General features: G+C 40.3%; 1 protein-coding gene across 1 annotated transcript; it reads left to right on the top strand.

The window, feature by feature from the left end:
* Nucleotides 1-264: 264 nt before the first annotated feature.
* LOC136539338 (uncharacterized) lies at nucleotides 265-920 on the top strand. Its single transcript, XM_066531292.1, has 4 exons — nucleotides 265-346; nucleotides 458-508; nucleotides 620-675; nucleotides 790-920. The coding sequence occupies exons 1-4, from the start codon at nucleotides 313-315 to the stop codon at nucleotides 883-885; spliced, it is 237 nt and encodes a 78-aa protein (XP_066387389.1). The 5' UTR covers nucleotides 265-312; the 3' UTR covers nucleotides 886-920.
* Nucleotides 921-12,482: the final 11,562 nt, after the last annotated feature.

Below are 12,482 nucleotides of genomic sequence, written 5' to 3' on the forward strand. Positions count from 1 at the left end.
ATAGACGTGATTTCTTTGGAATATTTATGTTAGTTGAGGTCTTTTTTCTTCTTTTTATTTCACAAAAGCTATCTTTGCCCGTGTGATTTGTTGGTCTTTGTCACACGCTTTTTTTGGCCATCAGATTTGCGCCCATCCATCTCCTGCGGCGTCGTCCTGTCCGTCTCCCTCCTCCGCGTTGTCTTTGACGTTCGTGTCCCACATGTCATCTTGTTTTTGGGAAGCACGCACATTATCTCTTTGAACTGTTCATTTCCTTTCACCATTCATTTCGTCTTCCCCGCTTAGGAGGCGGAGGCGGAGCCCGAGGCAATGGGGCTCTCCGTCGTCTATTTTGCCGTCGTTCGTGAGTTTTCCTTCCAGTTTTTTATCAGATGTTTTAGATAACATCTTTGTCGACCTGATTTTGGTTGAATTTTTTTGATTTTGATGTTCTCTCTGCTCTTTTGTTTTGTAGAGGCGGAGTCCGAGGAGGAGGGGCTCTCCATCGTCGATTTTGCCGTCGTTGGTGAGTTTTCCTTCTAGTTTTTTTATCAGATGTTTTAGATCCCGCCGTTTTGACCTGATTTTGGTTGGATTTTCATCATTTTGATGTTCTCTCTGCTCTTATGTTTTGCAGAGGCAGAGTCAAAGGCCGAGGCAGAGGGGCTCTTCGTCGTTGATTTGCCGTCATTGGTGAGTTTTATTTTCAGTTTATGATCAGATGTTGTAGATCCCATCGTTGTTTACTTGTTTTTTGTTGGAATTTCGCAGATTTGATTTTCTTTTCTGCTCTTCTGTTTTGCTTAGGTGGAGACAGAGGTGGAGGTTGAGGCTGAGGCGGAGGCGGAGCCGGAGGTCAAGGCTGAGGCGAAGGTGGAGGCGGAGGTGGAGTCGGAGCTGTAGGCAAAAGCGGACCCCTAGGCTGAGTTGGAGTCATAGTCTTCTCCGGCGTGGATTTGTTTTGTCGTTGCGTTTTTCATTCAGTTCATGTTTAGAAGTTGTAGATCCGATTGTTGTTATTATGATATTCAATGTTTGTTCCTGATTTGTGTATGTTCATGCGAAGGTTTAGTCTTAGGCGTCGTATTTCTGTTTGTTGATGTTGGGTGCAATTGAATTTGATTGCTTGTAGATGGATGTTGACATTTGTGAGTGCAAATATAATATTAAGGATTCCGCAAGCGCATAGAACACCATTATAGCATTTTACCGGAAGTATTTCAGGTATCGTTATTTATATTTTACCATAGGAAAACAATGGAATAAATATTTATTAAATAATAAAGGAATATCTATCAGTCAACATACTGGCATGGCTAGAGCAGGGGTGAATGTAATGATAGGAATTAAGTATAATGACATTAAGGGAATAGACCATTAATGATAGATGTAATAACCTTAGTGTATAGTGGGTGAGGTAGATTCCTATGATATTCTTATTACAAGTATATGTACTTAGTTATAGCAAAAGATTACTAAGGAAATTACACAAGTAGAGTATGCATAAAGGACATTACTAAGGAAAAGCACAAACAGAGTATGCTATTTCGTAGCAACCGGGTCCTACTTGGCCTACAAACGGGTGGTGGACCACAAAGGACTTAACGAGGCTGTCACCCTTGCGATCTACCATCGGTCCAAAATGTAGGGTGCATCCGTAGGCAAACTATATATAAGCACCACGCTTACACACGGTTGGCCACTCAACCCAATCGATTATGAGCTAAGCCCTTTGCGATCCTATGCATGAATATAATGTTAACTCCAACTACTTCTAAGCATATGACCAACATAAGCATAACCTTGTAAATAATAATATAACATGTAGGCATTGAAGTCTCATAAGATATAAAAGTGTGGATACAATGGCTTACTAAGCCTCTAAGACTACATCCGGAATCTAGACATGAGTCTACTCGACCCTAACTCAAAAGATACTAATCTACTACATTGGAGAGTCTACACCTATCCTCCCGGTGTGTCTTGATATTGATCTCTGATGGATTTCTCTGAAGATTGGAGATGGCCTTCTGGAGGAGGTAGGGGGGTCCTTTTATATGGGGCACCAGGCATCCTGTGGGCCCATGAATACGTGACAACGCTTCATCTGGACTCTCAATTTGAACCGACCTTGATCCATGGCGTAGATTGATCCTAAGAGGCGGTGGGAAACTGACATTTGAAACAGAGCCTATCAGGTGGGTTCCACAGGTTAGCCGCCCCCCTTGTCAGCCACTCGCCCTGATCTTTGGCGATAAGTCTTGTATGGCAGTTGTGAGGCCCTAGAATTCGGTTTCATCGCGGATGATCTTGATTTACTCTGACGATATGGCCCACTTAGCCCATTTCCCGGATAAATCCTCCTGTATTAACAGATTCACCAAAACTTGTGGAATTTGTCAGTTAAACTCCAAGACCTATGTTGGTGATCATATTCATTCATTTATACAAGTTATATGGATGGTTTATGATGATTGTTAACTACCATCAACAAACTCCCCCAAGCTTACCCTTTGCCAGTCCCTGAGGAAAGTTAAACTTGAACAATGGATCAGGAGTTGCTACAATGTTTTCACTCCTCAAAAACATAGGAGTTCAATAAAAAAATTCTTCTTCGGATTAAAATAAACTAACTTAACTTTTAAACTTACCCATATTACCTTTAACCATGGGCTTGTTAGCCTTCACTTGGGTCTTGAGCAGTTGAAAGACATAGCGATCAAGTCAAACACTATGTCTCTTGTTATTTTTTCAACCTTATTCTGGAGGTTTTATAAGTTTTCAAATAAAACTCAGAGATTCCTTTGTATGACACTCTCAGATCCCTCTATATGTGGTATTTTTAGATCCTCACTCTCTAGGCTCTCTTTATATGCGGTATTTGTGGATCCTCTCAAAGGCGTAACTTATTGTTGTCTTTTCTTCCTAGAGCCTTTGTGGAGTTCATAGGTAGGAATAAAACTAGAGAGCATACTTACAATGCATATATTGTAAAGTCAAACAATGGATCAAAGAGAAAAATGTTATACAATCAAATTAAGATGTGCATGTGTGTGAAATATGTGGTGAATGTATATGGTGGCTACTCTAATTCTACTATGCTCCTTGTCACATATCTCTCTCTTTATTGGGACTTGGAATATCTTTGTGAGAACATGGGCTATCTTTATTCTCATCTTTCTTTCTTTCTTTTCTTTCTCATCATCTCTCTTTTTTCCTTTTCTTTTTTTCTTTCTCTTTCTTAGATGATAGCCTCATGCCTCTTTTTTGCAACAAAACTTTGAGAGAGATATCAACAAGAACTTGGAGCATTTATTTTAAGTGGAAACCTAACAAGCATGTTTTTGTGTTCACCCCTAGTGTAGGAGTAGAACATTTTTGGGTAGATCTAAATGGACGGCATGTTTTTGCACCTACTCCCAGTGTAGGAGTAGTGTATATTTGGGTGGAGTGTACGTGATCTTGATTTTAAAAGCATGGCAAGTTTCTCATAAGGGTCAACAAAGCTCGACAAAACTCAACACATATACAAGCAACATATAAGTGGAAGGTTTTCCTAATCTAAACATATATGACATTGGTAGGAATTTTAGCTTTGTCATACAAGAACTCATCATGATTGATTTTTTTTATTTTTCAAAAGAAAATACTCCGAAACTTAGTTTCAATTTGGAATAGGATCAATAGCAGCTCAGACCATCTCATATCATATCCGTCAACTATCTAGACTTAGATCAAGCTTGCGCTACCCACGAGTATCAAGTTCAAAATAAGTTCTTATATCAAATCAAGTCTATCCAATACTCGAAAGAATTTCGGACTGAAAACTAGGCACTTGAAAGGAGTTACAACATAACAACTATTCATCATGTCCATTAAAAGTTTATTGAACAGAAAATCTTAAACTCCCTTTTTATTTATAAGCGACTAACATATCTTCTTATTTATAAGTACAACTATATTTATTTTATTTTATTGGTACTAAACATATTAAAGGAAACAATCACACATAATTTTTATTTTATCTTATTGACAGAAAATAAAATGAAGCAAAATGATACTTACCTGGATAATTGGAGATGCACCTGCCCCAAGCTAGCTTATTCATGGGGATGTATCTCCCCCATGCTGGCTATTGATTTATTTTGTCTTATAAGTTTTATGATTTTTTATTGTTATTATTATTGCCACCACAATGAACATTCATATGGGTTGTTATACGCATAAGATTGCTCATATGGGGCTTAAACATTTATTTGATGCAAAACTTAGAATGAAGCTAAACTAAGTTAAATTTATTATGCAGAGCTAAAACTTTTTATTTTCTTTTTATATTTTCTATGCATACAAACTTTCTAAATGTAATGCAGAAATAAACATGCTAAAGTTTAAAAGTTATGTATCTAATTTATATGATTATGCAAGTATATATATATATATATATATATATATATATATATATATATATATATATATATATATAATCGCATGAATGAAAATGCTAAATAAAATTTTATGCAATAAATAAACATGGGTAACTACCGAGTTACCTTTCGATGAGGGTTCGGTGTTTTAAGTTCTTCGAACGGGACTCCTCTTTGTGAAGTTTATTGATCGAGTACCTCCATAAGCTCTTGAAGATGAGGATTCTTGTAGTGCCGCCTCTAGTAGTGGTGCTTCCAATGGTGGTGCCACCTTCTTCTGCCAAACTCATCTTGGTTTTGAATTTGATTTTGGTTTGACAGGTACATCCTTCTTGACTTATTCTTCCTCTTTGTTTAGTGTTTCGAAATCAAGCATTAGTAGAAGAAGCCGGTGACATCTTGTGTGCATCATTATTGTCGGTTTAGAACTTTCTATTGTAAAATTTGGGGAATCGACTCCCCCACACTTTGCTCAAACTATGTTATGCTCATAAAGACAAGGTAGAGATCAAGTGCATTGGATCTATTGGTGGGAAACACCAATATAATCAAAACTTTATTTATTCTTCTCTAGCCTTAGGCACATTGAATCATGATAGGGTTGATGTTATGTGCATTGTTCATTCTTACAACATGGGTGATAAGATTAGAAGGATGAGGATAAATGTGGCATTTGAATACATTTGTTAAAAATAGTAGAGTTGCTTAACCTATAGAAGGATTGTCCATTTTTACATAATGTATCAAACTTTACACGATTATGACTATCATCTTCTAAAGATAAGATATGCAACATTTTAGCTCATTTGGTTAAAACTATAAGACCAAGAAAGTGATGCTATGAACAAACTTAAGGAACAAGACATGTTGAGTTAATCAGGTTAGATAAAGTAAGGTTGTAACTCAAACATGTTTTGTTTCTTCATTTACGTGAATAATACTAAGGTCAAAGGGAAGCTTTCTAAATAATGACCACTTACCTTAAGATGTTACCTTCATCATTGGAGCGTGATGACACCATGTGATGAAGGGTAGATGACTTGTGGTGGTCTTTTCTTCTTGCTTGAAGCTTTCCTTACTTGAGTTGTTCATGAGCATCTTGTCTCCTATATTGTATTCCTTTCTCATCTATTTATCATGCTATCCTTTTGTCCTTTCTTTTGTGAATCTCGGTACTTTGTTTGGACTGCTCCTCTCATTGTTATATTCTTGCAAAAGATTAGTGGACAACACATACCCGAAGGAATATACAAATAATTCAAAGCAAGAATAGTGTTGTCATAGAGCTAAAGGTCATCTTCTATGCTATAGAAAAGTTAGTTTTAACATTTTAATTAGCGTAGAATCTTTATCCCATATTTTAAATAATGTGTCTTTATTGTTCACTACTTCAAATTTTCAACAAGGTTAAGGCAAAGATGTGTAAAATTATTTTGAAGAATACCTCAAACCTTGATTTGTTTCTATGAATGACCTCCTAACATTCCCAACAAAATTTAAATATTTTTCTACAAGGGTTAGTTCATATATACAATCGAATTCTATACAAGTATTTTTTAATTCAATAATTATGTTCGAATAATATTCTGAATCGTACTTATAACCGAACAAGAAAGCTTATGTTGACACCAATTTTGGTATACCCAAATATGCATGAGTAAATGTGTGTATATGCGACATATGTCCTCCTGCGTATAAATTGAATATAGATACTCACATGAATATGTGATGTTTGTTAGATTAATTTGATGGCCTAATCCACCATGCAAGTGACGTACTGATGGATGAAATAGAGGAAGCACGTGTGAGAAATGAGGCCATGTCAAGCCCAAAATGCATACATCTATGGCTACCTGCCTACCTTCGTGCACTAGCTCATGCAGGAAAACAAGAGAGTCAGGCATGCCGCATGCGTGGATACAAGCGTACGCGTATGATGATGGCGTCCGGCTAGGAAATAGATAAATAGGTTCTTTTTTATCCTGATCATTTTGATTAATCATATAAAAAGAAAAGGACCGGATGAAAGCTCCACATGCCAGGCAGGAAATTTCTGGCGCGCATGCATTTTGAACGAAGGCGTGGCGCCGGCCGCAGCGACCAGGTCATCTCCACGTACTGCACGACCTCCGGACTCTAGGCCGCGTGCTCAAGTTCAAATTCTAGCGCATGGTGTCTATAAATAGTAGGCTACTGCACGTGTTCAAGGACCCCCTAGCTCTCTGATCCAAAACACCGTCATGCTGCCGTTCCAACCATCGCCAAAACACAATGCCGCTAGGCTGCCGCCACAGTGCCGCTCCGACAAACCGGAAGAGTGCTGTCAGGCTGCCGGTTCACTGCTCTGCCGCGCGGAAGGTCATTAGGAGCTTGCCGTAAGAAGCAACGTCCTGTCCAGGGTCCCTGAGAAGGTGAGAGGCCTCAGGGCACGTCTCTGATCCTGCCTCCCATCCTGCTTCTTATCTCTGGCTGTTTCATCCACAAGCGTCGTCATCGGCAACTTCGTCGGCGAGCCTTGCGTCCTCTATTCTGGTACAAACAGGGCCAGTGAGGACGGTGCTCCGTATATGGGCATCATGCCTTGGTAAAGGTATAAGGGCCAAATGGCCACGCTATGCGCATGGGCTTCGTGCTCTGGTAAAGGTGTAAATGGCCAGCAAATTTGGCTCAGTGAAATTTGGGTCGGACATGCCGTGGCTCCACCCCAGTTATGTTACTGGCATAGATTTGGTTGGACACGTTGTGGTTCCAACCCGGTTAAAGGTCATGGCATAAAATTGGTGGACACACTCCACCTAGTTCATGGTAAATTTGATATAGACACGAATGAACTCCATGTCTAAATAAATCTACATGTGTTTTGGCCACGGCAACGCCGGTCCGTTCTTATCTTGCATCAAAGAAAATAAAGAACTCACATGCTACTGCCATAAAGAAAGATCATGCATGTGTTTAATTAAATCAACAAGAATACCTACCGTGGGTTGTACGGGAGAAACCCAAATTCCATGCCTAAGTGTTGTCTAAAAAAAATGGCTACGTAGTGATATATATCCGTCTTCTGGCTAGTTAGCAAGTTCTGCACGAATTAGCTAGCTAGCCTCAACATCTGCATGCCATATCCAGTACCGTGCATTTCACTAGTAGTTGCAAGAAAGATCAAAATTTGCATTGCCATCACACAAACTAGCACTCCATGCACCGCCCTGCATATATGATGTGTTCAAATTAACAGCGAGCAAAATAAATCAAAGATATTAAATTATTGTGCATATAAGATAAGCATGGTGCATTGATATGCAACAGCATGTTAAAGTAAACTCTTAAAGAGTATAGTTGTGGTTATCTCCCTGACCAAAATTGGTGAACAACTAAGTAATCCTATCTTAAAACCAGCTTGTGAAAATCATGCACCCAACGTCATGTTTAAACTAAACTCCATATGTCAGGCCATGTAAAGTCCCGGCATATATCTCCTCTGCATTAACTAATATATAATTGGACCGTGCATCTCAATTATGCTGCATTCATCCAAACCCATATCCGGTTAAACCATAGTAATAGACTATAATCAAAATTAATCTCTACATGATAAACTACGTGCCTACTAATCTGCTGCGGCACCATAGTTAAAATAACCAAAGTGTTGCAAACATTAATGAGAACTTAGCCAAGTCATATAAGCTTGGCCACATTCATCATAATTCCTAATTAATTTGGATCAATATGCACCTTAGTTAGACTGCACCCATATAAGGTTACGTCCAGCCAGGTCATTAATTTAAATCAAATTAGGTTAAATAACATAATACACGTATCCTGGGTCAAATACTATGTCATGAGCGTGTACACTAATTTTGATAAAACAAATTAACTCCATGTGTCACGTCTAGGTTTGGTGCAGCAACATATCTTCCTAAACCTTGAAAAGTGCCCATATAAAATATGGCACCATATGTCGAATACATCCACATATATCAAACTTGTCGATACATGGTTCTGCATGGTCTGATAAGACTATGTCAAATTTAGTCTCCAAAGTAAATTATGTGCATACATACATGATACTATGCACCAAAAAAATGTCCAACAAACAAACAAATCATTTCTTCCTGGTCGTATGTGGCATGGTCAGGATGTTCCATGCTGAGTTAGCTAAATTTAGCGCCGTATCATGATATGAACAAATAATAATATATTCACAAATGCTTTGCATAGATTAACTGCAGGCATATCATGGGTCGCTAGAAAGCTAAACAAGCTAGTGACCAATCATATAAGGAATATACGTTAGCTCCTCAACAAATGAAAATGTCTTGTTAAATAAAATAACATGCATCAAGTTCAAGACTATGCCAAGCATGCATATTTATCCATCCATGGCTACAAGACCTACAAGACCGAAGACTTTGTTTACTTTTGTAGTTTGTAATAGGAAGCCATATGATGTAATCTTATTTTTCATGTACTCATGTTGGAACTCTTAATCAGGGGTGTTCTCTTTGGAGATGTAATTAACATAATTTTTATGCAAATATAAGAATTATTGAAGTATGGACTTGCAATACCTGTTCTTTTTATTTTTTCCCGATTAAATTTAACCAAAACCAAATTTGTCTCTGCTGACGTGGAGGCGGGTCATAACCGCCCGTTTCCCCGCCATCAGATTCTGGCACGCCTGTTGGGACCTACTTCTCCCCTCAACTTTGAGTTCTGACATGGTTGGATCATGCGGCTTTGACCTAAATTGTCAAATGAAATTATGTGCGCATTCATATTTGCATTCAAGAAAACTCATATATGGTTTTCTTATATGAAGGTATGGCCAGATGTGTTCAAGACTTCATCACGATCCGCATTGGTTCCCTTTGGGTCGATGTTCCCATGGGTCCCGTTCAAGCTTCCAACAGTGCTGGTTCACTCCACACTACAACTGTGTTGCTGGCTGTAGTTGCTCATGACCAAGAGGTTAATTCCAAGCCTGAGGAAGGGTTCACCCCTGTCATGTCCAAAGCCACAAAGCGGCAGGCAAGAGGAGTTGCTGCCAAAGCAAGGATGATGGACTCCAATGAGCAAGCTACCAATGTGCGCAAGGCCACATCCTCCAATGTGGTTGCTCCTAGCTCATCCAAGCCCAAGAGCACCAAGTCCCCTAGTTCCAAGATGGCGCCAAAGTTCTGCCCCACCACGCTTGGGGAGTGGCCTATCTATGACAAAAGGGCATCGCCAACCAAGTCAATGCGACCATTGATGTCCTCTTCATTGACTCCAAAGACAAGGGGGGAAATGCCACCTTCAATTACTCATGATAAGTTGGGGGCTGGCTCCTCCAAACCTGCCCCAAGCATACTAGGGGCACCTCCGACAAAGAATGCATCGACAACAACTTTCCCACCTCCAAATAGGGGGATAGTGCTATGGGATCAACCTCAACTTCCGTAGCCATGCAACAAAGAAAGGGCTATAGCGGTGGGAGATATGGATCACCTGCGTCCTTCCAACAAAGGAAAGGCCGTGGTGACATAATATAGTATGTCGTCCACTGAAAGTGATTCATCTACAAAAAGCCAACTTTGGGCTGAAGCTCCTGAGTTTATCCCCATGTTGGTCTATAATCCCAGCAATGATCTACCTAAGCGTGAGCTTCGGTGGCAAGGGATTCACCTCTCCCTCAATGATATAAAGAGGGGACATGTTAATCCGGCTACGACACTCTCTGATCCTATATCATAAGAGGTGGCACCATCATGGTCTTCTGTACAAGATTCTGTGTCTCCAAAGCGACACCACCAATGACAATGCAAAATCCTTCAAGCATGGGCCAACTTCAGCAATGCAATTGACTCTATGACTAATTCACAACGTGCTTATATTTGTGATTCAATTTTGGCTCAACAAAGCAGGGAAGATCGCAGGATCCAAAATGCTGCGAGGCAAGCTTTTTAGGCTTCCATCGAAAGGGCCATATGCTAGGACCTAAGGAGCTTGTTGCCTAGAGCATCCACATCCTTAGATAATATTGAGGGTGAAATCATGCGATGTGCCAAAACTTTGGCCAAACTACCCGAGCATCAAGAGTTCGTAAAAAGGAATTCGAGGCGAGGGAGATATGCAAAGCAGGCTGCTAATGTATGTGCAAGACGTGCTTGCTTAAAGCAAAGGGAGAAGGCAATACCAACTGACTCCATGTCTAGTTGGGTACGAGGGGATGCGTCATCAAGCCATGCTGGTGGCACCCAAGGAGAAATAAAAGCAGCCACTCCAAGAGTGGAAGATACAACAACACTAGCTTATCGGTCTCCTCATAAAAGAGCCTCGAGCAACCATTTTGAGGTATTCTCTTCAATGCCGGTGAGGGTTGAGGAAGCAGCCTGCAACACGAGTGATACTTCCTCCGCTTCTACACACTTTAAAAGAAAGAAGCCTCACAAACAAATTCTGATGGGTCATCATCCGGTGACTCAAAGCTTAACAAACTCTAGTAATTCAAGGAATAATACGATCTATGTAGGGTCTTATAACCCCTTATTTGATGATCATTCTAACTTTGAAAATGAATTATTGGATACTGCAGGCTCGGCTAATCCAAACCCACTAAATGGTTAAGATCCACAAGCCTCAAGTGAGAATGGCTCACCATCTCTGCTTAGTGAGAGTGAGCCAGGCGATGCTGAACAAGTGCTTGCCACAAATGAGGGTCAATCTGTTGAAGAGCAGATGAATCGAATGATGGCTGCATTGCAACAGAAAGAAGAAGAGTTGGCTATGCTCCATGAGCAGGTGGCCAACACCAGAAATTGTACAAGTGATGTGAATGTTTTGACTAGTCATAATGGTCCCCATCCCCATCCCCATCCCCAACCTGAAATTACACTTGAATCCATATAGAGGATGATTTCTGAAGGTGTAAAAGCTCAATATATGCAAACACATTACTCCGTGCATCCAGGGTATGTGAAACCATATCCGCACGGAGGTGGACATGGTACCATTTCTGAACAACTATCGCCAACCACAATTTAGTAAATTTAATGGGATTGGATCACCACATGAACATGTGGCCCATTTCCTTGCTGCGTGTCAAGATACAGCCCACAATGGAGCTCTTCCCCTCCATCAATTTGTACAAACATTACCGGGTCTAGCTTTCACATGGTATAGCAAGTTGGCACCTGGCTCCATCCGTACATGGGAACAAATGCAAGACGCCTTCCTAGAGCGCTTTTATAGCACTCAAAGGACGGTGGGAATAACTGAGCTGACTCAAACCTTACAGAGGCCAAATGAGAAAGCTACAGATTTCATCAACAGGTGGAGGAATTTAAGCCTCCATTGCCCACAGCCAATCACCGAACTAGAAGTAGTCCGTATGTGTATGAATAACTTGAGCCTGGACATGGCCATTTACCTACAGGGTGTAAGGCCAATAACTTTCAAAGAGTTGTCCTCAAAGGCCACAGACATAGAGAATTATATGCATCACATATATCATCCACCGAGGACATTCAACAAGGCGCCATTGGACAAAAACAACCCATGAGATAAGCCCACATCTTCTAAGCCAAAGCAAATGCAGGCCATGGAGGCAACGGTGGGTCCTCAAAAGTCCCAAACTGGGGGCACCGCCACAACATTACCAAGCAAAGGGGGTGCACTAGCTCCTAGAAGGCCAACTCTTAGCGAGCATCAAAATCAGAAGTACACTTTCCTAACGAAGAAGTGGGGGATCTCTTCATGGGCCTATGAGAGTTGAAACTCATCGAGGTCCCCAAACCGAAAAGGCCAGAAGAAGCTTCTAAATTTGATGAGCCAAATTTCTGTCACTTTCATCGCATCTTGGGTCATACGCTCAAGGATTGTTTTGTGGTCAAAAACATGATACAAAAGCTCATAGATGAAGGCACCATAGATGTCGATCTACTCAAAAGCATGACAAATGGAAAGAAAACAGCTATGTCAAATGTCGCCACTTTTCAAAGTGATCCAGTGAGTTGTGCAACTCCAAAAATGTGGCCAACTTATGATCGATATATGATATCAAAACATGAGCATGTTAATATGTCTTTATCAAGGCAT

The sequence above is a fragment of the Miscanthus floridulus genome, chromosome 2 (assembly GCF_019320115.1).
Source record: "Miscanthus floridulus cultivar M001 chromosome 2, ASM1932011v1, whole genome shotgun sequence".
NCBI classification, from domain to species: domain Eukaryota; kingdom Viridiplantae; phylum Streptophyta; class Magnoliopsida; order Poales; family Poaceae; genus Miscanthus; species Miscanthus floridulus.